The sequence below is a fragment of the Nerophis ophidion genome, linkage group LG06, assembly GCF_033978795.1.
Source record: "Nerophis ophidion isolate RoL-2023_Sa linkage group LG06, RoL_Noph_v1.0, whole genome shotgun sequence".
In the NCBI taxonomy this organism is placed as follows: domain Eukaryota; kingdom Metazoa; phylum Chordata; class Actinopteri; order Syngnathiformes; family Syngnathidae; genus Nerophis; species Nerophis ophidion.
The window spans coordinates 69,163,050-69,189,862 of record NC_084616.1 but is presented as its reverse complement, the minus strand read 5'-3'; the positions used below and the strand labels follow the sequence as shown (position 1 = coordinate 69,189,862).

Genomic DNA, 26,813 nt, shown 5'->3' with positions numbered 1-26,813 from the left:
ACTTACAAAATTAGCATCTTAATTTTTTCCACTGTGTATATTAATTGTACTATATTATATATATATATATATATATATATATATATATATATATGTATATATATATATATATATATATATATATATATATGTGTATGTATATGTACACAAAAAAGGGTTTTTATATATATATAATTATTATTTTTACATATGTGTGTATATACTGAATGTATATATGTGTACATGTATATTTACATATATATACTATATATATATATATATATATATATATATATATATATATATACTGTGTGTGTGTGTGTGTGTGTGTGTGTGTGTGTGTATATATATATATATATATACGCACAATATTTTACATGAGTAAAATCTTTAGCCGTGTTAACACCAGGAAACAGCTGCAAATATTAGCCCTCCATCTGGTCCCATGATCGGGATAGGGACATACATCTCTCATGGTGATGATTGCCAATTTCATCCACCTGCCTCGTTGTTCCACCCCAGTAAGCTGAAAACACAGAGCAGAGACAAGAAATTCCAGACAGGAACTGACCAAAATAAAACAGGACGGAGACCATGACACCTGTTTATGTTCTCCACCAGACTGTAAAAACAGACCTGGACTTGAAGCGCCCCACCATGGACAAGCTCTGCTCCATGAGTCAGGACCTGCTGTCCAGCGTCAAGAACAAAGAAGTGGCCAGCAAAGTGGAGGCCAGACTGGAAAGCTTTGCTCAACGTTGGGAGCGACTAGCTCAGAGTCTTGATGTGATCAGCTCCCAGGTACAAAAGTTGTGGAATACACAGCCTATTAATAATCATTGCCAGAAGCAAAGTCCAGCACTCTAAAAGATCATCATTGGCAGCACCAGCGGTGATATATGCTGGGGAAGTTTGAATACTTTCCATCTACTAATGACCAGCAGAAACAGTGCAATGTCCTTGAACTTTATGGTCTGCCATTAGTATTGGAAATATTCTTAGTATCACCCCTGCCTGCTGTTTAAGATACATCCACTACATGTGCAAAGGTGTATACATGTATTGGTAGTTAAAAAAGACTTTTATAGATAAATGTGACCCAGGAGCTGCTTCAGGGCCATGGTTCATTTCGTATGAACCATTGGAGAAGGCACAGCGTAACAAGAAAAAACTGAAAAGCTGACGACTATTAAACATAAACTAATAATAACACAAATCTTTGTCTTTTCAGCTTGCATGCAACAAAATACTTAAAAATGCTTGATTTTTTTAGGATACATTTTATTTTTAAGTACGATTTCACAAAAGGGCTTCACGGTGGCAGAGGGGTTAGTGCGTCTGCCTCACAATACGAAGGTCCTGCAGTCCTGGGTTCAAATCCAGGCTCGGGATCTTTCTGTGTGGAGTTTGCATGTTCTCCCCGTGAATGCGTGGGTTCCCTCCGGGTACTCCGGCTTCCTCCCTCTTCCAAAGAAATGCACCTGGAGATAGGTTGATTGGCAACACTAAATTGGCCCTAGTGTGTGAATGTGAGTGTGAATGTTGTCTGTCTATCTGTGTTGGCCCTGTGATGAGGTGGCGACTTGTCCAGGGTGTACCCCGCCTTCCGCCCGATTGTAGCTGAGATAGGCGCCAGTGCCCCCCGCGACCCCAAAAGGGAATAAGCGGTAGAAAATGGATGGATAGATAGATGGATGGATTTCACAAAAAAGGATTTGCTACTAGCACTGGTCAAAATGGAAACAATACCCAGTCCAAGTGGGGGACAGCCAAAATAATGGTGTTTTACCGCTAGTCAAGGGCTACCGTATTTCCTTGAATTGCCGCAGTGGTAGGGAACCTATGGCTCTAGAGCCAGATGTGGCTCTTTTGATGACTGCATCCGGCTCTCAGATAAATCTGAGCTGACATTGCTTAACACGATAAGTAATTAATAATTACCCTCAAAATATAAATAACGTTCAAAATGTTAAACATTCTCATGCATTTTAATCCATTCATCCGTTTTCTACCGCACCTGTTCAAGAAGTTGCATTAATTGTAGAATTATTTTATTTATTACTGGTTTACTATTTACTATTTATTACTAGCTTCAGAATAACAATGTTATTAAAAAGAATAAGAGACTTATTATACTCTAAAAATGTTGGTTTTACTTAAAATGCACGGCGTGGAGCAGTGGGAGAGTGGCCGTGCGCAACCCGAGGGTCACTGGTTCAAATCCCACCTAGTACCAACCTCGTCACGCCCGGTGTGTCCTGAGCAAGACACTTCACCCTTGCTCCTGATGGGTGCTGGTTAGCGCCTTGCATGGCAGCTCCCTCCATCAGTGTGTGAATGTGTGTGTGAATGGGTAAATGTGGAAGTAGTGTCAAAGCGCTTTGAGTACCTTGAAGGTAGAAAAGTGCTATACATGTACAACCCATTTATCATTTATCATTTAGTTGTATTCAGTGTTAAAAAAATCACATGGCTCTCACGGAAATACATTTTAAAATATTTGGCTTTCATGGCTCTCTCAGCCAAAAAGGTTCCCGACCCCTGGCATATAGTATGCGCCTGCCTTGAATTACTGCCGGGTCAAACTCGCTTCCCAAAATAATTAGCACATGCTTAGTATTACCGCCTGGTCAAACTCGTGACGTCACGAGTGACACTTCCCCCGTCATCATTTTCACAATGGAGGAGGCTGATTTCAATACCGGTAATTTGAAATCGCATAAAGGGAAGACGATTAAGAGCTATTCAGTAGGATTTAAGGTCCAAGCTTACATCACACTCAAATTTTTACTGCATACCTTTGATAAGTGAGAAGAGGTTTTAAAATAATTAGCGCATGCTTACTTTTACCGCATGCCTTTGGTAAGCGCAGGAGTGAAAAGAGGTTTTTAATTAATTAGCGCGCCGGCAGCAATTCAAGGAAATACGGTAATTAATATTTTAAATTGTGTTCATTAAATACAGTAATTCTTTGTTCATAACTGTTTGCTTTCCGGTGTCAAGCCAAATTTGTGCCCAGCCGAAATAAGTGCTCAGGGGGGTGTGCGCATGCACCGGGCAGTTTTTTGGCAGGGCGGCGTCATTTTCAAACCAACGTGTGTGTAGCGAGAGAGAGACCGTCTACTATTTTTAAAAGCTTAACTCACCAAAATTAAAACTATTGATCTTATTTGTTTCATCCTGACGTTTCTCCATATTTAATAGCCTTAGACGATACATATCACAGTAACTTTGGTATGATACTGTTTTTCTTTTAGCTTACAATATCAGCAAATCCACAGGGGCAATTATTTGGCAAGCCGTCCCATACACACTGTATACCAGTGGTCCCCAACCACCGGGCCGCAGAATAATTTTTTATTTAAAAAAAATAAATGTTTTTATTAAATCAACATAAAAAACACAATATACACTTACAATTAGTGCACCAACCACAAAAACAGCCCTTTTTCCTGACAAAAACGTCCCTTTTTCATGACAAAGAAGAAAAAAAAAAAAAGAAAAAAACGGACCCCCCCAAGCATTGACCGGTCCGCGGATAAAAAAAGTTTGGGGACCACTTCTGTATACAATAGGGTGGGCATATATTTCACTCTTAAGACGCTAAATCAGGGGTAGGGAACCTACGGCTCGCGAGCCAGATGTGGCTCTTTTGATGACTGCATCTGGCTCTCGGATAAATCTGAGCTGACATTGCTTAACATGATAAGTAATGAATAATTCCACTTGTAATAAGTGTTAAAAATAATGTTCAAAACATAAAACATTCTCATGCATTTTTAGTCCATCCATCCGTTTTTCTACCGCACCTGTTCAAGAAGTTGCGTAATGGTAAGAAGTAATTTATTTATTATTGGTTAGTGTGGGGGTTGTCCTCCTGGGGGTTCTTCAGACCACCAAGCACCGACATGAGAGCCCGTTTCAGGGTTACACTATTGTTTTATTTTTCAATACAATTGCTTTCCAGCAATTGTATTTTTCTCTTTCGTTCTCGCTCGCGCTCTGGCTCAAGCCCCAACCCCGTCTCTCCTCCTGGCTGCTGCTTATAACAGAGCGACAGTTGATTACATAACCAGGCTCAGGTGAGCCGTCTGGGCAGCTCTCACTGATTTCGAGGCCAGTCCTGGCACACTCCAGTTCGCTGCAGGCCCGCGGGCCACGCCCCCTCCACAGTTAACTTCAGAATAACAATGTTATTACAAAGAATAAGAAACCTATTATACTCTAGGAATGTTGGTCTTACTTAAAAATGCACACATTTAGTTGTGTTCAGTGTTAAAAGAAAATATATATGGCTCTTACGGAAACACATTTTAAAATATTTGGCTTTTTGGCTCTCTCAGCCAAAAAGGTTCCCGACTCCTGCGCTAAATAAATGCCCCGACACGCTTGGGCACTTATTTCGCTTGATCAGAGTTGGAATTATTTGTTAGAAATTTAATATATTCATAGCTAGAGAATTTAAATACATCTTAATACGTCTTGTACTATTATGAGAGACTTCAATGCATGAAATAACAATCACATATCTTTGCACTTATTTAATCTAATATATTAATGTTGCCTAAGGCTGAGCCAATCAATGGCCAGGATACTTAACAGCGCGCTCTGATTGGATTGGTCTCATTTACTACTAATTATAGTATTGATGTGTGTTGTTTATTTGGTTTGAAGATGCTTAATTAAGGCAAGGCAAGGCATCTTATTTTGTTTAGCACTTTTCATGCACAAGACTCAAAGTGCTTCACAGACAACAAAGGGAAATGAAAGAAATTAAAAGCAAAATTAAAATGCAGACAATAAAAAATAAAAATAGTTAAAAGTTAAAATATTAAAAGATTTATCTGAAAAATAAGGTGAACAATAAATTGTTCAGTCTAGTTTTAAAAGTAGTCGGAGTTGGGGAAAGTCTGACATCTTCAGGAAGTTTTATTCCAGCTATTTGTTGCTTAGTGACTGAATGATGCTCTCCCGTGATTTGAGTTTACTCTGGGAACCGCTCACAGATTGGTCTCAGAAGATCTTAGTGATCTAGAGGGCTTATACAGTGGGAGAACATGTATTGATTTATATGTGCACAGGAGGATTTTGAAATCAATTCTCTGATGTGCACGGAGCCAATGTAAGGATTTAAGGATTGGTGTAATGTGCTCACATTTTTTGGTCTTTGTTAGAACTCTAGCAGCAGCATTCTGAAAAAGCTGTAGCTGCCTGACAGTTTTTTTGGGAAGACCTGCAAGGAGACCATTACAATAGTCTAGCCCAGTGGTTCTCAAATGCGGGTACGCGTACCCCTGGGGTTACTTGAAGGTATGCCAGGGGGTACGGGAGATTTAAAAAAAATATATTCTAAAAATAGCAATAATTCAAAAATTGTTGCTATTTTCATTATCTTCAACAAAATATGAATGTAAGTTCATAAACTGGGAAAAGATAGGCAACAATGCAATACATACTTGCCAACCTTGAGACCTCCGATTTCGGGAGGTGGTCGGGGGCGCAGTTAAGAGGGGAGGAATATATTGCCCCCTAGATTCACCAAGTCAAATATTTCATATATATATATATAAAAGAAATACTTGAATTTCAGTGTTCATTTACACACACATAACACTCATCTACTCATTGTTGAGTTAAGGGTTCAATTGTCCATCCTTGTTTTTCTAACCATATGCATGTACAGTAAATGTCAGTATTGTCCTGTTTAAGATTGTCACAACATTGCTGTTTACAGCTGATAAACTGCTTCACGGTAGACGAAAACGGACTGCTGATGTTGTGTGTTTTCGGTGCGCTGGGAGGACGTTAATGAAACTGCCTAACAATAAACCCACATAAGAAACCAAGAACTCGACCTCAATCCTTCTACAGTTATAACGTCATTGGGCAGACACGCTCTTTATACACGTCACTCAGGTCCGCATGGAGCTGGAGGGGGCGTGGCCTCCAGCTCCGCCTGAATTTTAGGAGATTTTCAGGAGAAAATTTGTCCCGGTAGGTTTTCGGGAGAGGCGCTGAATTTCGGGAGTCTCCCGGAAAATCCGGGAGGGTTGGCAAGTATGATGCAATATTCAGTGTTGACAGCTAGGATTTTTAGTGGACATGTTCCATAAATATTAATGTTAAAGATTTCTTTTTGTGTGAAGAAATGTTTAGAATTAAGTTGATGAATCCAGATGGATCTCTATTACAATCCCCAAAGAGGGCACTTTAAGTTGATGATTACTTCTAGGTGTAAAAATCTTTATTTATAATTGAATCACTTGTTTATTTTTCAGCAAGTTTTTAGTTATTTTTATATCTATTTTTCCAAATAGTTCAAGAAAGACCACTACAAATGAGCAATATTTTGCACCGTTATACAATTTAATAAATCAGAAACTGATGACATAGTGCTGTATTTTACTTCTTTTTTTTAACCAAAAATGCTTTGCTCTGATTAGGGGGTACTTGAATTAAAAAAAATGTTCACAGGGGGTACATCACTGAAAAAAGGTTGAGAACTCTCGCGGCTGTGTTGGAGCCACTATGGATTGAACTTTCACAGTATCATGTTAGACCCGCTCGACATCCATTGCTTTCGGTCCCCTAGAGGGGGGGGGTTGCCCACATCTGAGGTCCTCTCCAAGGTTTCTCATAGTCAGCATTGTCACTGGCGTCCCACTGGATGTGAATTCTCCCTGCCCACTGGGTGTGAGTTTTCCTTGCCCTTTTGTGGGTTCTTCCGAGGATGTTGTAGTCGTAATGACTTGTGCAGTCCTTTGAGACATTTATGATTTGGGGCTATATAAATAAACATTGATTGATTGATGAACCACTGGTCTAGCCTACTGGTAATAAAGGCATGTACAAGTTTTTCTAAGTCTTGAGCTGACATGAGCCCTTTAAGTCTTGTTACATTTTTGAGGCGATAGTCGGCAGATTTTGTCAGTGATTTTTAATGTGACTGTCGAAATGTAAATCAGAATCTAAAACAGGGGTCACCAACGCGGTGCCCGCGGGCACCAGGTCGCCCATAAGGACCAGATGAGTCGCCCGCTGGCCTGTTCTAAAAATAGCTCAAATAGCAGCACTTACCAGTGAGCTGCCTTTATTTTTTTTAATTGTATTTATTTACTAGCAAGCTGGTCTCGCTTTGCTCGACATTTTTAATTCTAAGAGAGACAAAACTCAAATAGAATTTGAAAATCCAAGAAAATATTCTAAACACTTGGTCTTTACTTGTTTAAATAAATTCATTTATTTTTTTACTTTGCTTCTTATAATTTTAAGAAAGACTATTTTAGAGAAAAAAATACAACCTTAAAAATGATTTTAGGATTTTTAAACATATATACCTTTTAAATTCCTTCCTCTTCTTTCCTGACAATTTAAATCAATGTTCACTTTTTTTTTTTATTGTAAAGAATAATACATACATTTTAATTTAATTCTTCATTTTAGTTTCTGTTTTTTCGACGAAGAATATTCGTGAAATATTTCTTCAAACTTATTATGATTAAAATTCAAAAAAAATATTCTGGCAAATCTAAAAAATCTGTAGTATCAAATTAAAATCTTATTTCAAAGTCTTTTGAATTTCTTTAAAAATTTTTGTTCCGGAAAATCTAGAAGACATAATGATTTGTCTTTGTTAGAAATATAGCTTGGTCCAATTTGTTATATATTCTAACAAAGTGCAGATTGGATTTTAACCTATTTAAAACAGGTCATCAAAATTCTAAAATTAATATTAATCAGGAAAAACTACTAATGACGTTCCATAAATTATTTTTTTATTTTTTTCAAAAAGATTCAAATTAGCTGGTTTTTCTATTTATTTTTTTGGGGTTGAAATATAAATTTCAAAGAGTCGAAATTGAAGATAAACTATGTTTCAAAATTTTATTTTCATTTTTTTCCTGTTTTCTCCTCTTTTAAACCGTACAATTAAGTGTTTTTTTCATCATTTATTCTCTACAAAAAACCTTCCATAAAAGGAAAAAAAATGTATGACAGAATGACAGACAGAAATACCCATTTTTTAAAATTTTATAGATTTATTTATTAAAGGTAAATTGAACAAATTGGCTATTTCTGGCAATTTATTGAAGTGTGTATCAAACTGGTAGCCCTTCGCGTTAATCAGTACCCAAGAAGTAGCTCTTGGTTTCAAAAAGGTTGGTGACCCCTGATCTAAAATAACTTTAAGATTTCTGGCTTTATTTGAGGTTTTCAGGGACAGTGATTGAAGGAGTTGGATGACTTTAAACCAGGTGTCTCAGACATGCGGCCCGCGGGCCAATTGCGGCCCGCGAGATGTTATTTTGCGGCCCCCACCTTAATATGAAAGTTTAATGTTAGTGCGGCCCGTGAGTTTTGTATGAATGGCGCTTCACAGTGTTGTGTACGGAGCTGAAGGAATCTACCAATCACGGTGTGGTATGTGGCTCTCAAGGGCCGAACATTGACGTCACTTGCAAGATGCAAGCAGAGAACCCAGTCCCCCCCCCCTCCCGTTTTTTTCCAGACAGAGTTGATTTTTGTTATTTGGGTCCAAAATGGCTCTTTCAACGTTCTGGGTTGCCTACCCTTGCATTATTGGGAAAGCGACAGAGACGTTGCCATGGAGACGAGGGTTTTTTAACGTGCCTGGCTGCAGTCTCTCTGCGACACCTGTCCGTCTTTGATAACAGTCCCCAATAACCTGGACCAATTCAAACCGTTAGTTTTTTTTTTTATTCGGGACGGTTTAGCTCGGTTGGTAGAGTGGCCGTGCCAGCAATTTGAGGGTTGCAGGTTCGATTCCCGCTTCCGCCATCCTAGTCACTGCCGTTGTGTCCTTGGGCAAGACACTTTACCCACCTGCTTCCAGTGCTACCCACACTGGTTTAAATGTAACTTAGATATTGGGTTTCACTATGTAAAGCGCTTTGAGTCACTAGAGAAAAAGCGCTATATAAATATAATTCACTTCACTATTATTTAATTTGCATTTCCTCACATTTCTTAACCCTTGTTTTTTTTTCATTTATATTTTGATTTCATTTTGTGTTTAAAATAAAGATAAAGACATTTAAAACATTTTTTTTTAAAGAAATCTTTTCTTGCTGCCCAGCCTCACCCAGACTCTGCATCCAGTGGCCCCCAGGTGAATTGAGTTTGAGACCCCTGCTTTAAACCTTTCTTTTTTTTTAGCACCAAAAACAATTATCTCAGTTTTATCTTCGTTTAGTTGTAGGAAATTTTGGCACATCCAGTGTTTGACTTTCTCAATGCACTGGCACAGAAGATCTATGGTGATATCGCTACATAGATTTGGGTGTCATCGGCATAGCAATGATGTTCAATGTTATTATTTTGCATGATTTGTCCTAGTGGGAGCATATAGATGTTAAATAAAGTCGGCCCCAAGATTGACCCTTGGGGGACTCCACACGTTACGTTGGTTGGTTCCGATACAAAGTCAATCAATCAATCAATCAATGTTTATTTATATAGCCCCAAATCACAAATGTCTCAAAGGACTGCACAAATCATTACGACTACAACATCCTCGGAAGAACCCACAAAAGGGCAAGGAAAACTCACACCCAGTGGGCAGGGAGAATTCACATTCAGTGGGACGCCAACGACAATGCTGACTATGAGAAACCTTGGAGAGGACCTCAGATGTGGGCAACCCCCCCCCTCTAGGGGACCGAAAGCAATGGATGTCGAGCGGGTCTAACATGATACTGTGAAAGTTCAATCCATAGTGGCTCCAAGACAGCAGTGAGAGTCCCGTCCACAGGAAACCATCTCAAGCGGATCAGCAGCGTAGAGATGTCCCCAACCGATACAGGCGAGCGGTCCATCCTGGGTCCCGACGAGCGGTCCATCCTGGGTCTCGACTCTGGACAGTCAGTACTTCATCCATGGTCATCGGACCGGACCCCCTCCACAAGGGAGGGGGGGACATAGGAGAAAGAAAAGAAGCGGCAGATCAACTGGTCTAAAAAGGAGGTCTATTTAAAGGCTAGAGTATACAGATGAGTTTTAAGATGAGACTTAAATGCTTCTACTGAGGTAGCATCTCGAACTGAAGTCACCAATGGAAACAAAATAGTTCCTATCTTGTAGATATGACTTGAACCAGCTTAAAACTGTGCCTGAGATCCCCACCCAGTTTTCCAACCTGTCCAAAAGAATTGAGTGGTCGACAGTGTCAAATGCAGCACTGAGGTCCAATAGCATTAATACTGATTACTTATACTAATATGATTTAAAAACAACTTGGAAGCGTGATGTGAGTGCCCCCAAACCACTGGAGATGTTTCTGTATGCTACCCTGATACTTGCAATTCATCAAATTATCTTTGGTTGTATGCACATCTAGCTGACGCCGGCCGTTGGTGCGGCGGCCCAGCAGTCCGAGCTGACCCACTCCGTCATGTCGACTGTCACCAAGGTGACAACGAGGGAAAAGGTTACGGCATTGCGCCAAGCAAGAGAGTCGCCGCCGCCGCAGAAGAAGAGGCAGGTGGTGGTGGATTCGGAACTCAGAAAAAGGTTGGTGAACTTGGGATGAACTTTGGTCATTTCTTATAGGTTGCATCCTTGCGGCTGTGCGGTTTTCTAACTTGTGTGCATCATTCAGTTACATGCACCCGTTTCTGCTGACTTTTCTCAGCAGGTAGGTGATGACCAACACATGTTGAGTGTAAACTGATCGTTCCGTAGCTAAGTAGCCAGTAGAAGTAAAGCCACAATATGTAATAGCATGCAATAACAAATCATTGTTTTTACGTGTAATATCAAGACACTCCAGTGGTTTGTACAAACCCTGTTTCCATATGAGTTGGGAAATTGTGTTAGATGTCAATATAAACGGAATACAATGATTTGCTAATCATTTTCAACCCATATTCAGTTGAATATGCTACAAAGACAACATATTTGATGTTCAAACTGATAAACATTTTTTTTTGCAAATAATCATTAACTTTAGAATTTGATGCCAGCAACATGTGACAAAGAAGTTGGGAAAGGTGGCAATAAATACTGATAAAGTTGAGGAATGCTCATCACACACTTATATGGAACATCCCGCAGGTGTGCAGGCTAATTGGGAACAGGTGGGTGCCATGATTGGGTATAAAAGCAGCTTCCATGAAATGCTAAGTCATTCACAAACAAGAATGGGGCGAGGGTTACCACTTTGTAAGCAAATTGTTGAAAAGTTTTAGAACAACATTTCTCAACGTGCTATTGCAAGGAATTTAAGGATTTGATCATCTACGGTCTGTAAAATCATCAAAAAGTTCAGAGAATCTGGAGAAATCACTGCACATAACCGATGATATTACAGACTTTTGACCCTTCAAGCGGTACTGCATCAAAAACAAACGTCAGTGTGTAAAGGATATCACCACGTGGGATCAGGAACACTTCATAAAACCACTGTCAGTAATTACAGTTGGTCGCTACATCTGTAAGTGCAAGTTAAAACTCTACTATGCAAAGCCAAACCCATTTATCAACAATATCGTGACACGCCGCCGACTTGGCTGGGCCCAAGCTCACCTAACATGGACTGATGCAAAGTGGAAAGGTGTTCTGTGGTCTGACGAGTCCACATTTCAAATTATATTTGGAAACAGAGGATGTGGTGTCCTCCAGAACAAAGAGGAAAATAACCATTCAGATTGTTATAGGCGTAAAGTTCAAAAGCCAGCATCTGTTATGGTATGGGGGTTAACCTATTTTTTTTTCTTACAATATGTTCCGGGCCAACAAAGGGATACTGAAAAAACTGGAATACATAAGTTACACGAACATAGGGACCAACCCCTATGTTAGTGTGGCTGACAACTATTATAATAATAGTACTCCTTACATGTGCTGTTACCTGTATTACAACAAAGCTGGGGTTAATTTTATTCAAATATTTAAAACTTCTTAGCATTTACTGTACGATAGACTGATTGTAGCTTGCTAAAAAAACAAAACAATAATAATAATAAATATATCAATGCGGTCCCCACGTTCTTTAATTTTTCTCCATGCAAACAATGGAGCGAGTAAGATTTAAGGACATCGGATTTCGAGGCCAAACCCTGCGAAACACCATCAAAGCCCTCTCAGGAGCAGCAGAGACAGCCAGTCGGTGGCTGTGGATGAAGAGGAGAGACACCATCTGGGGATGTAGTAAGACCTACATCACATAATGGTTAAAAGCAGAGGGGGGCTCACCTGGGACGCCAGGTGTTGCCGATGAGCCCTCTGGAGGTGTCGTGGGCCTATCATTGAAACGCCGGTGAAGGAGGGTGCCCACCTGATGACCCCAATGAAGCTGACAACCATTACCCTTCCTCCTCTCTGCCCCGCATCTTACAATCCCACCCAACCAGGTCTAACACCACAACCACTCTGAGGCAGCGCTGAAGGAGGTAGCCTATTATTTCCACTCTACTCAGGTTATCTTGTATCATGGGATTGTTCTATCTAGTCCTAAAATTGAACTGGGATCGGAAATAAAATGACATTGTAGAAAAAAGTTGTATGGGCACTGAAACAAGTTTTAGCAAGAAATAAATACAAACATTGAAAAAATACGGTGTTTTAGGTGCAGTGATGGGCAATCTACTTGGAAGATGTAGCAAGCTAAACTACAAGTTACTCTCAATTAAATGTGGCTAAGCTACAGGGGAAGCTATGCCCTGAGAATTGTAACAAGCTACACGGCATAAGTAGCTTGCTACATCAAAGCATTTGATCATTGGCATCTATATCAATGGGCCCACATGTATAATGTCAATCTTCATCTAAATGAGATTGTACAAATGGACCCAATAAGGGTCTATTACCATACTTGCCAACCCTCCCGGATTTTCCGGGGGACTCCCGAAATTAAGCGCCTCTCCCGAAAACCTCCCATAGACAAATTTTGTCCCGAAAATGTCCCGAGATTCAGGCGGAGCTGGAGGCCACGCCCCCTCCAGGTCCATGCGGATCTGAGTGACGTGTATAAAGAGCGTGTCTGCCTCACAATACGAAGTAGTCATGGTTTCAATCCCGGGCTCGGGATCTTTCTGTGTGGAGTTTGCATGTTCTCCCCGTGAATGCGTGGGTTCCCTCCGGGTTCTCCGGCTTCCTCCCACTTCCAAAGACATGCACCTGGGGATAGGTTGATTGGCAACACTAAATTGGCCCTAGTGTGTGAATGTGAGTGTGAATGTTGTCTGTCTATCTGTGTTGGCCCTGCGATGAGATGGCGACTTGTCCAGGGTGTACACCGCCTTCCGCCTGATTGTAGCTGAGATAGGCGCCTGCGCCCCCCGCGACCCCGAAAGGGAATAAGCGGTAGGAAATGGATGGATGGATAGTTTGAAACTGTCATAAAAGAAGCAAAACAGAGGACAAAAAAAGAAACAGAAATGTAAGAAAAAGAAGCGAATGTGTGAACGTTTTTAAAAATTATCCTATATCCACCAAAAGTATTTTTTTTTCAATGTTTGTATTTATTTGTTGTCATAGCTTGTTTTGGTGCCAATACCACCTTCTGTACAATGTTGTTTTTTTTCCCGATACAAAATCTTACTGCCAGTGTTTTCGCTCCAAAGCAATCCTTTGCGGAAAAAAGTTTGGACACTCCTGACTAAAATAACGTTGATTAGAATAGTGTTATTAGTTTTTTAACTCAGTAAAGATACGATTGTCTTTGTTTTGCATGTTTGCGACAACCACCTGCTCTTTATATTGCAAAATCCCTGGAAAAAAGTGTCTGATTGTAATGACTTTTGTTAACGCTAAGCAATTACCTAACACATTGTGTGATATTACTGATATTTGTGGCTTTAAAAAAGTTTTAGTATAGAAGCAGTTGTTAAAGATGAACACAAACGATGAAATGTAAGTTATGTAACTATAAGAAGTTTTATTATAAGACAATATATTTACCAGTAGTGTGTGCGTCCTTCAGGTTTGACGTGGACTTCACAGAGGTCCACAGCTACATGACTCGGGGCGAGGCCATCCTGCAGAGTCCTGAGTTCTCTGTGTCCCGCAAAGAAGGCAGCATTCAAGATCTGTATGACAAAGTGCAGGTAAAAAGACTTTCCTTCATTTTATTCAACAAAGATACCAATATCGTTGGGATTATAACTCATAAGCGGTGCCTTTGACGTAACACAACGTTATGTGTTAAATTTTTTTCGTACTATAAAGCGCACTTCAAATCCTTTAATTTTCTCAAAAATCGACAGTGCGCCTTATAAACCATGTACGGAGTAATTCTGGTTGTGCTTACCGGCCTCAAAGCTATTTTATTTTGTACAGTGACCAGTAGATGGCAGTCACACATAAGAGATTTGCGTAGGCTGCAAGATGAGGCCAGTAAACAACACCAAAACGTTAAATGTTCCATTAAAAATACAGAACATTACACACAACGCTCAAAAATCTGTAAAAATGTTTTAGTACGACTTTGGTAAGCTATTAAGCTTCACCGCTTGATGGATTGTCAGAGCATTACGGCTACTGTAGACGGACAAATTGTGCTTCAACATGCAAGTATTATTATGGTGTGTGTTTAAAGGGGAACATTATCACCAGACCTATGTAAGCGTCAATATATACCTTGATGTTGCAGGAAAAAGACCATATGTTTTTTAACCGATTTCCGAAATCTAAAAGGGTGAATTGTTCGCTGTCGGAGCAATGACCTTTCACCCCTGACGTCACAACAGGAAGCAATCCTCCATTTTCTCAAACACATTACACACACCAAGTCAAATCAGCTCTGTTATTTTCCTTTTTTTCGACTGTTTTCCGTACCTTGGAGACATTATGCCTCGTCGGTGTGTTGTCGGACGGTGTAACAACACTAACAGGGAGGGATTCAAGTTGACTTACGGGGAGTGTGCTAATCAGACATATTAATGGTCACGGCATGCTAATCGATGCTAACATGCTATTTAGGCTAGCTGTATGTACATATTGCATCATTATGCCTCATTTGTAGCAATATTTGCATCCAGCCTTTCCCTCTACCCACATTTAATGCCAAACAAACACTTACCAATCGACTGATTTAAGTTGCTTCAGTGGTCAAGACATGCAATCGTTGGTTAGAAGGCGATCGCCGAATTCGTCCTCGTTGCCTTTGTCTGTCGTGATATGGCTCAATAGTTTCAGTTTCTTCTTCAATTTCGTTTTCGCTATCTGCCTCCACACTCCAACCATCCGTTTCAATACATGCGTAATCTGTTGAATCGCTTAAGCCGCTGAAATCCGAGCTAATGTCGCTATATCTTTCTGTTCTATCTGCCATGTTTGTTTGTATTGACGTCACAGGAAAATGGACGGGTGGATTTATAGATAGCGAAAAATCAGGCACTTTAAAGCCTTTTTTCGGGATATTCCATGATGGGTAAAATTTTGAAATAAACTTCTAAAAATAAAATAAACCACTGGGAACTGATTTTTATTGGTTTTCACCCTTCTGAAATTGTGATAATGTTCCCCTTTAAGGACCGCAAAATTGCACCCATTAGCAGACATATCTGGCGTTTTGTCTTGCAATATTATGGAAAAACAACTTGTATTACCCTCTGATGCCTTCTGAGCTGTATTTGGGATCTGTATAAGTCTTGAAAATGTGCGCGCTTTCGCCATTGTAGTCCATGGCAACACCATAGTTAATAAGCTTCTTCGTTTTCTCTATCTTCTTGTTATGGGGCATTCATCCTCAGCTGTTGCCATTTCTAATACAAAGTAGTGTAAAGTTCTTACTTATATCTGTCAGTACACTCGCTATGAAAGCGCTAAAAACATACTGATGTAGTGGGTTTATATAATTCCCCCAAGGAACTTTAGTTATTACAGAGTTCCAGTCGGACGTTTTTTCACGGGACACATTTCCGGTGTTGTTGCACTAGTGAGCCATGGATTAGAACAGGGGTAGGGAACCTATGGCTCTAGAGCTAGATGTGGCTCTTTTAATAACTGCACCTGGCTCTCAGATAAATCTTAGCTGACATTGTTTAACACGATAAGTAATGAATAATTCAGCTGGTAATCACAGTGTCAAAAATAAGGTTAAAAATACAAACCATTCTCATGCATTTTCATCCATCTATCCGGTTTCTACCGCACCTGTTCAAGAAGTCGGAATAATGGTAAGAAGTATTTTATTTATTTTTGGTTAGGCTCAGAATAACAATGTTATTAAAAAGAATAAGAGACGTATTATACTCAAAAAATGTTGATCTTTCTTAAAATGCACGCATGTAGTTGTATTCAGTTTTTAAAAAAAAAAATATATATATATGGCTCTCACGGAAATACTTTTATAAATATTTGGCTTGTATGGCTCTCTCAGCCAAAAAGGTTCCCGACCTTTGAATGTCCGTCTTTTGACACTTCTTCCACCCCCGTCCTTGCACGCTACACCGCTACAACAAAGATGGCGGGGAGAAGACGCTGCCAAAGGTGAGCCACGTAAAAAAGACCACCCACAAAACGGCGCATCTGGAAGTGACTGTCAGAAAGCGGTTTGAAGATGGTCTGTAAAACGGAATCCATGCAACATTTTGACCAAAGAACCGCCATTACATGTTATGTAGACCACGAGGAAGTGTTTTACATTTAGAAATAAATAAAAGTGGCCCCTTTAATGCGCCTTATAATCCGGTGCGCCTTTTGTATGAAAAAATACACCTGTATAGACCTGCTCCTCGGCAGTGTGCCTTATATCAGGTGCGCCCTATGGTCCGAAAAATACAGTATTCATTTAACAATATGTTTATTATCAATCAATCAATCAATCAATCAATGTTTACTTATATAGCCCTAAATCACTAGTGTCTCAAAGGGCTGCACAAACCACCACAACATCCTCGGTAGGCCCACATAAGGGCAAGGAAAACTCATACCCAGTGGGACATCGGTGACAATAATGACCCAGTGGGACGTCGGTGACAATGATGACTATGAGAACCTTGGAGAGGAGGAAAGCAATGGATGTCGAGCGGGTTTAACATGATACTGTGAAAGTTCAATCCACAATGGATCCAACACAGTCGCGAGAGTCCAGTCCAAAGCGGATCCAACACAGCAGCGAGAGTCCCGTTCACAGCGGAGCCAGCAGGAAACCATCCCAAGCGGAGGCGGATCAGCAGCGCACAGATGTCCCCAGCCGATACACAGGCAAGCAGTACATGGCCCTGCTCTTCATCATACAGAGAACAGTTTACTAACAATATTTTATAACAAGACTCTATTAAGTGTTTTGAAAATGGAACGTAAACTTTCATTATATATGCAATGTTTTTCAAGTTTTGGGGGCCCGCTCGAGTTAAATTCTGGTCAAATTCAAAGATGAAGTGATAGTCATACCTCAATTATCATGCGAGATCCAGAGAACATGCAGTGGCGGGAAAAAGTATTTGATCCCCTGCGTATTTACTTCCTTTCAAAGATATCAACTGCTCTGATTTTTTTTTTTTTTTTTTAACCGAAGAAGTTGGAATGTAGAGAACAAAAATAGTTTTAAACCACATTCAATCAAACCTGCAGATTAAGTTTATCTCCTGTCTTTTTCATCACCACATTGATCAAAATAAATATTGAATTACGAACCAACTAGCAGGCATCGTGGCCCCGCAGAGAGGTTATATGTCCATAAAACACACTAATGAGTCATTATGAGTCTCCACCATCCAACCCTGGTACCACCATGTTTGCAGAGAAATTTTGAATATGAATCCAAATGCCATATCCCTACCGTCAATCATGGAGGTGCAAACATTTTGTTTTGTAATGTTTCTCACAGCAAAATTGCTCTTGACATGTTGACAACCCTGCTGAAACCAGGGTATCCGCGGATACTCAAAAAGTCTTAAGTCTTAAATTCATGTATCTAAAATTAAGGCCTTAAAAAGTATTAAATTTATTAGAAATTCCTAAAATGGTCTTAAATTCAGTACTCAATGGTCTTAAATTGTCGGGCCAGTTTTTTTTTTTTTCGGGGCACGTCTTTGATTAAAAGTTACGGCATGTCTTTGAGTAAAAGTGAGTGATTTCAGCTCACTCATTTCTTTTTTATTTGTATCTCTTCAAGAGATACAAAGAAACAATGAGTGAGCTGAAAAAATAGAGGCAGAACTCGTGAATGAGAACAGCCAGCTGAAGCTCAACTTAGGCTCATTTGAGTGTGTGTTCAGTGTTTTGTTGTTGATGTTACAATACTGTTTTGCACTATTATTGCACTATTATTGACCAAATGTAATTTATTTTTACCCTCACCTCGGTTATCTTTTTACTGGCATTGGTGTCGGTTTGTTTGTTTTGGATGTCAAAGTTTTTGGATCCCTCAAGATTTTTGATAAGCTGTTTGGCAGAGTGGTGCTTATCAGTTTGTTTATTAATAAACATACAAAAAGTAAACTTGACTGATTGTCATTGAGGTTGTAGTACAGTGGGATCCCCAACCATCGCTTATATTTATAGATTTTTTATTATTTCATTCAAGGTGGCATTAAAAAGGTCTTAAAAAGTCTTAAATTTGACTTGCTGAAACCTGCAGTTACCCTGTGAAACTACAAGTACATTAAAAGTACTACAACTACAAGACACTTCAAGTACACTACAATTACTACAGCTACAATAAATACTTGATCTCTGTGCTTTTCAACAATACTTTCTACACCAAGTTCTAGATCATCATGTGTACTAGAATCAAATACCCATTCCACCCAATCAAATACATATACCACACCTTCCGGACCATAGGGCGCACCGGACTGTAAGGCACACGGCCGATGAATGGTCTATTTTTGATCTTTTTTCATATGAAAGGCACACCGGATTATAGGGTGCTGTCACGCCAAATTTCTTCCCCCTACAAAAATCTTCCCCCCGGAAGACATTTGGCGTGACAGCCCCTCTAATGCCTGAATGACCCCAATGAGGACGTGATAATACCAAGGTATATATAGACCTTTAAGGGTTACAGCTGCAAAATTAGCGAAGCAAAAATAGCTTGAAAGGTTAGCATGCTGAAATGCTAATATTTTTCCTCACTGTTATTTTTCACCAATGACAATCAGCCAATTATAATGCTTTCAAAACAGGCAGCTGTGTGGGCTGCTTTAAGCAAGTTATATGACTCTCAAGGGTTACAGCTGCAAAATTAACGAAGCAAAAATAGCTTGAATGGTTAGCATGCTGGAATGCTAATTTTTTTCCTCACCGTTATTTTTCACCAATGACAATCAGCTAATTATAATGGTTTTAAAACAGGCAGCTATGTGGGCTGCTTTAAGGTCCTTCCACCCTCATTGGGGTCCTTCAGGCATTAGAGGGGCTGTCACGCCAAATGTCTTCCGGGGGGAAGGTTTTTGTAGAAGGGAAGAAATTTGGCGTGACAATGCTTTAAAGGTTTCATATTATTATTATTCTTTTCTACATTGAAAACACTTCCTTGTGATCTACATAACATGTAATGTTGGTTCTTTGGTCAAAATGTTGCATAGATTATATTTTACAGATCATCTTCAAGCTGCTTTCTGCCAGTCGCTTCAGCATGTGCCGTTTTGTGGGCCGTCTTTTTTACGTGGTTAATTTTCGGCAGCGTCTTCTCCCCCTCATCTTTGTTGCAGCGGTGTAGCGTGCAAGGACGGGAGTGGAAGAAGTGTCAAAAGATGGAGCTAACTGTTTTAATGACATTCAGACTTTACTTACTGTATTTTTTGGAGTATAAGTCGCTCCCGAGTATAAGTCGAACCGGCCGAAAATGCATAAAAAAAGAAGGAAAGAACATATATCAGTCGCACTGGAGTGTAAGTCGCATTTTTTGGGGGAAATTATTTGATAAAACCCAACACCAAGAATAGACATTTGAAAGGCAATTTAAAATAAATAAAGAATAGTGAACAACAGGCTGAATAAGTGTACGTTATCCATCCATCCATTTTCTACCGCTTATTCCCTTTTGGGGTCGCGGGGGGCGCTGGCGCCTATCTCAGCTACAATCGGGCGGAAGGCGGGGTACATCCTGGACAAGTCGCCACCTCATCACAGGGCCAACACAGATAGACAGACAACATTCACACTTACATTCACACACTAGGGCCAATTTAGTGTTGCCAATCAACCTATCCCCAGGTGCATGTCTTTGGAAGTGGGAGGAAGCCGGATCACCCGGCGGTAACCCACGCATTCACGGGGAGAACATGCAAACTCCACACAGAAAGATCCCGAGCCTGGATTTGAACCCAGGACTACAGGAACTTCTTATTGTGAGGCAGACGGACTAACCCCTCTGCCACCGTGAAGCCCTTAAGTGTACGTTATATGACACATAAATAACCAACTGAGAAGGTGCCTGGTATGTTAACGTAACATATTATGGTAAGAGTCATTCAAATAACTACAATATATAGAACCTGCTATGCGTTTACCAAACAATCTGTCACTCCTAATCGCTAAATCCCATGAAATCTTATACGTCTAGTCTCTTACATGAATGAGCTAAATAATATTTGATATTTTACGGTAATGTGTTAATAATTTCACACATAAGTCGCTCCAGAATATAAGTCGCACCCCCGGCCAAACTATGAAAAAAACTGTGACTTATAGTCCGAAAAATACGGTAAATCAATAACGGAGCAGCATCTCCTCATCTAGAAACAACATCGGAAATGTGCCCCTTGAAAAACTTCTAATAACTAAAGTTCCTTGGGTGAATAATGTAAACTCACCACAGTTTTTAGCGTTTTCATGGCGAGTTTACTGACTGATATAAGTTAGAACTTTACACTACTTTATATTTGAAATGGCAGAAGGTAAGCAACGTTGCTTTTGCATAATATTGTGAAACAAAACACCAGATATGTCTTACCTTATACACACACCATAATAATACTGGTATTTTGAAGCACAGTACAATCCTTGAAGCGATGCGGCTTCATAGCTTACCAAATTCGTACTAAAAAATTTTGGATTTTTGAGCGCCATGTGTAATGTTCTATAGTTTCAATGGAACATATAATAATAATAATAATAATGGATTAGATTGATATCGCGCTTTTCTATTGTTAGATACTCAAAGCGCTCACAGAGAAGTGGGAACCCATCATTCGGTTGGTAGAGCGGCCGTGTCAGCAACTTGAGGGTTGCAGGTTCGATTCCCGCTTCCGCCATCCTAGTCACTGCCGTTGTGTCCTTGGGCAAGACACTTTACCCACCTGCTCCTAGTGCCACCCACACTGGTTTAAAAATGTAACTTAGATATTGGGTTTCTTACTATGTAAAGCGCTTTGAGTCACTAGAGAAAAGCGCTATATAAATATAATTCACTTCACTTCACCTGGTGGTGGTAAGCTACATCTGTAGCCACAGCTGCCCTGGGGTAGACTGACGGAAGCGTGGCATATAAAATGTTGGTGGTGTTTACTTGAGTCATATTGCCACCACACTTCTCACTTATGTTTGACTGCCATCTCCTGGTCACACTTATCAATATATACCAAATAAAATAGCTTTGAGGTGGGTAAGCTAAATCCAACTTGTTCGTTACATTAGGCGCACCGGGTTACAAGGCACACTGTTGAGTTTTATAGTCAGAAAAAATACATATAATTCAGTCTAGTAGTTCATACCATGTTCAAACTGCTTCCACAGTGGAGTGTTTTAAGTCTCGTCTTAAGACCCACTTTTATTCTTTGGCTTTTAACACTACGTGAGTTGTGTGGTCCTCTGTCCTCTGTTGTCCTCTGTGTTTTTTATACACTTTGATTTCTATTTTACTGTTTTAATTGATTTTACCCTTTAAAATAGTTTTTAATCACATTTGTTTTTATATTGTTTTTATTGGTTTTATATTTATTTATTTTTTGTTTTCATTCAGTCATTGGTGGAGCATAATATATATATATATACTTTTTTTTATTTTATTTATTTATTTTTATTTTTTTACAATTGTTTTTAACATGGCTGTGCAGCACTTTGGAAACGTTATTGTTGTTTAAATGTGCTATATAAATAAAGTAGATTGGATTGGATTCACATATTTATTAGTATTTTGTCTCTGTTATAATAAACTTACACAAACATTGTTGACTGTTTGTATTTTTGTCAGTAAACACACCAAAAATCGTTGCGATGGATAAAAATTGTTAACCCTGAATCTCTTCTTGTCACTCCTTGCTGAAGCTGATAGAACGAGAACGTCCAGAGAAGTACCGAAAGCTCCAAGAAGCGACACGCACCGCTCAGACACTGGTTGAGCAAGGTATCCTGCACGCCACACACATTTATACCCATTCAACGCGCACCCCGTCTGTCCCCATGGCAACACTTCCACCTGTCCCACCTTCCCTCCTTGTTACCATAGAAACACCAATAGAGAGACTAATCCGCGCTCTCCGCTGCCCTTGTTGGGGCTGTCAAAGATTCATTCCATTGACACTTTTACATTTTTGTCTTTTATTCCCGCCAACTCACTAACCTTCCCCCAATCAAAGCATGTCACAATCTTCCTCCAGGACCGTTTATTTGCACGGAAATAAATATTTTCAAGATGCTGTCTTTGTATATTTGAGCTAGAAGAATTTAGACAGTGACTTTTTAGGATATTGACATCATAAAATGTTCAAAAAATGCAGTGAGGATATGAGTGGTTTTATTAACCTCTTAAATCCTTTTGCCCTTTTTATGTATACCGTACGTATTTACTTGAATTGCCGCCGGGGCTCTAATTAATTTAAAACCTCTTCTCACTCCGGCGTTTACCAACGGCATGCGGTTGTGTTAGATGTAAATATAAGCAGAATACAATGATTTGCAAATAATTTTCAACCCATATTCAATTGAATGCACTGCAAAGACAAGATATTTGATGTTCAAACTCAAACTTTTTTTTTTTTTTTTTGCTACTAAAAATGAACTTAGAATTTCATGGCTGCAACACGTGCCAAAGTAGTTGGGAAAGGGCATGTTCACCACTGTGTTACATCACCTTTTTCTTTTAACAACACTCAATAAACGTTTGGGAACTGAGGAAACTAATTGTTGAAGATTTGACAGTGGAATTCTTTCCCATTCTTGTTTTATGTAGAGCAGAGGTGTCAAACTCAAATACAGAGTGGGCCAAAATTTTAAACGGAACAAGGCCACGGGCCAAGGTTGAACAAATTAACCTTTTAATAGGGACCCAAACAAGTTTTGCATTGAATATTGAACAAGCAAGGCTTATATAACTTTAGTGACATGCAAAATCCAGTTTCAAATAATAATAATAATAATTAAAAAAATATCAATGGCATATCAAATAAAATTTAAATAGAAATGTTATGCCTTTTTTTCTATTTGCAATATTCTGAGGTATATATAAAAAAATTTCCACAGGCTAATAATAAATTTGAAAATAAAATAACAATAATTAATGAACCAAACATTCAAGCCTTGAAGTAGCAAGAGAAAATGCTTGAATAAAATGTTGATTATTGGTCAGTTTGCTGGAAGTTTCCCGGAAGATTTAGTCCTGCAAGGGATTCTGGGTATTCGTTCTGTTGTGTTACGGTGCGGAGGTTCACCCGAAATGTTTGTTATTCTTGTTTGGTGTGGGCTCACAGTGTGGCGCATATTTGTAACAGTGTTAAAGTTGTTTATATGGCCACCCTCAGTGTGACCTGTATGGCTGTTGACCAAGTATGCTTGCATTCACGTGTGTGTGTGTGTGTGTGTGTGTGTGTGTGTGTGTGTGTGTGTAAAAGCCACAAATATTATGTAACACGCTGTTAGTATGGAGGAAAAGCGGACGTGACGACAGGTTGTAGAGAACGCTAAAGGCAGTGTCTTAAATGCACGCCCCCAATATAGTTGTCCAGGTGGAAATTGGTAGAAATTCGGGAGAATGGTTGCCCCGGGAGATTTTCGGGAGGGGCACTGAACTTTGGGAGTCTACCGGGAAAATTAGGAGGGTTGGCAAGTATGAGTATTAGCGGTGAATGCGGTGTTACAGCGGCACCGACGCTGTATAACACCGGCGGGCCAGCTCTAATGCTAAATTGATATTGCCACAAGGGCCAAATTAAATTACACGGCGGGCCAGATGTGGCCCGCGGGCCAGAGTTTGACACCCCTGATGTAGAGCTTCAGTCCGGGGTCTCCGCTGTCATATTTTACGCTTCATAATACGCCACACATTTTGGATGGGAGACAGGTCTGGAATGCAGGCGTGCCAAGAAAGTACCCGCACTCTTTTTTCTTTTTTTTTTTTACAAAGCCACGCTTTTGTACCACGTGCTGAATGTGGCTTGGCATTGTCTTGCTGAAATAAGCAGGGGCGTCCATGAAAAAGACGGCGCTTAGATGGCAGCATATGTTGTTCCAAAAGCTGTACGTACCTTTCAGCATTAATGGTGCCTTCACAGATGTGTAAGTTACCCATGCCTTGGGCACTAATACACCCCCATACCATCACAGATGCTGGCTTTTCAACTTTGCGTAGATAAGTCTGGATGGTTCGCTTCCCCTTTGGTCCGGATGACACAATGTCGAATATTTCCAAAAACAATTTGAAATGTGGACTCGTCAGACCACAGAACACTTTTCCACTTTGTATCAGTCCATCTTTGATGAGCTCGGGCCCAGAGGTCAACACAGATAGACAGACAACATTCACACACTAGGGCCAATTTAGTGTTGCCAATCAACCTATCCCCAGGTGCATGTCTTTGGAAGTGGGAGGAAGCCGGAGTACACGGAGGGAACCCACGCAGTCACGGGGAGAACATGCAAACTCCACACAGAAAGATCCCGAGCCCGGGATCGAACTCAGGAATACTCAGGACCTTCGTATTGTGAGGCAGACGAACTAACCCCTATTCCACCGTGCTGCCCAACTGTATATTTCTGGCCAGAATATTTCCGGTTGTTGTGTGAAATATATCTAAGACATTCCAAAAGGTTGAGAATAATATTTTCATGTAATTACACACACATACATTGAACAGGTACATTCGTTTTAATAAACCAAAATGTACAACAATGTTAACAACTGTTGTTGTCACAACGTAATGGCTTTGAGAAGTGTAAAAAAAAACTAGTTCTGGTACTCAGTTATGATGAGACTTACTGTGCATCTCCCCTTATCTCCTGGCGGGATTATATCGTTGCTAATCACTTTAACTGCTTTCCTCACCTGAAAGAAGAGGTTTGTGTTGGAGAATATAATTAAAAAGGTATACTTTCCCATGGTTTAACTACTATCTCCCATGGTTTAACGATGACATATCACAAACAATGAAAAAACGTGATAAAGAATCAATAAAGTACTATCTATCTAAAGCGTATAAAAAATCCCTAAAAACTATAAAATGCAATTGATCATTTGGCCTATACTGGCCTCAGAAATCAAGTTATTCGTTAGATACAAAGAAGCAAAACTAATTCAATAATCTTACTAAAAACATTGAAGAGGCAAAGTGAAGAAGCTCACAATTTGACAACATATAAATGACCTAAGTAATCCAAGTAAGAAAAAACACCAAAAAATTGAGTCTGTAGAAGTACAAGGAGAGAATGACAATGAGTCAATGGCTAATGATAAGAACAGTTTTATTATTTGATTCAATCAAAGATTACTTATAAAACCCTAAATCACGTAGTGACAGTCGCTCGCTGTCGTCGTGCAGGTTCAGTGAACCAGCCAGGAAGGACATGCTTTTGAGCAGATTTGACTTCTGTATTTTGCAATAAAGTTTGTCTGCGGTCGAGTCGCTTTTCAGCTCCTTCCTCCACTGCTCGTTCCCGGTCTGCTTTTCAGATGCCGTCGTCGTCGTCGTCGTCGTCGTCGTCGTCGTCATCTGCTTTTTGGGCGCTCTTGCTTCTTAGTCGCTGCTGCCGGCTCTCCTACTCCTTCCGCCCCGATCTCTCCTCCTTCTCCCCTTTTATACAGCGTGAGGAGATGAGTTAATTGTGTGCCGGTGTGCAAGCCACGCACCTGATCTTGCTCGTAGCGTCGCTCCCGGCACGCTCCGCTTCTCCGCTCAGCCGCATTCTCCGCCTCCTTGAGAGACAGAATGTGAAAAAAAATCCAAGAATTCACATTGTAGAAATTTTAAAGAATTTATTTGTAAATTATGTTTGAAAAGAAGTATTTGGTCACTTCAAACAAGGAAGATCTCTGGCTCTCACAGACCTGTAACTTCTTCTTTAGAAGCTCTTCAGTCCTCGTTTCCTGGCACTTGTTTGAACTCGTTATCTGTATAAAAGACACCTCTCCAAAGCCTCAAACAGTCAGACTCCAAACTCCACTATGGCCAAGACCAAAGACCTGTTGAAGGACACCAGGAAAAGAATTGTAGACCTGCACCAGACTGGGAAAAGTGAATCTACAATAGGCAAGCAGCTTGAAGTGAAAAAATCAACTGTGGGAACAACTTTTCAGAAAATGGAAGCCATACAAAACCACTGATAATCTCCCTCAATCTGGGGCTCCACGCAAGATCTCATCCTGTGGGGTCAAAATGATCATGAGAACAGTGAGCAAAAATTCCAGAACCACACGGGGGGACCTGGTGAATGACCTGCAGAGAGCTGGGACCAAAATAACAGAGGTTGCCATCAGTAACACACTACGCCGACAGGAAATCAAATCCTGCAGTGCCAGACGTTTTCCCCGGCTTAAGCCAGTGCATGTCCAGGCCCGTCTGAAGTTTGCCAAAGAGCACATGGGAGAATGTCATGTGGTCAGATAAAACCAAAATAGAACTTTTTGGTATAAACTCAACTCGTCATGTTCGGAGGAAGAAGAATACTAAGTTGCATCCAAGAGCACCATACCTACTGTGAAGCATGGGGGG

At 40.0% G+C, this 26,813-nt stretch overlaps 1 protein-coding gene across 3 annotated transcripts in view; it reads left to right on the top strand.

The window, feature by feature from the left end:
• Positions 1-26,813, top strand: part of dmd (dystrophin) — a 518,793-nt gene that overhangs the window by 182,752 nt on the left and 309,228 nt on the right. For 2 of the 3 annotated variants that reach the window (XM_061904726.1, XM_061904725.1), the window contains exons 18-21: positions 601-780; positions 10,337-10,509; positions 13,922-14,045; positions 22,159-22,237. In XM_061904726.1, coding sequence (XP_061760710.1) covers positions 601-780; positions 10,337-10,509; positions 13,922-14,045; positions 22,159-22,237 — 556 coding nt within the window. Of the gene's footprint in view, positions 1-600; positions 781-10,336; positions 10,510-10,597; positions 10,634-13,921; positions 14,046-22,158; positions 22,238-26,813 lie in introns of all 3 variants that reach the window. The other variant, XM_061904723.1, reaches the window with a different exon arrangement.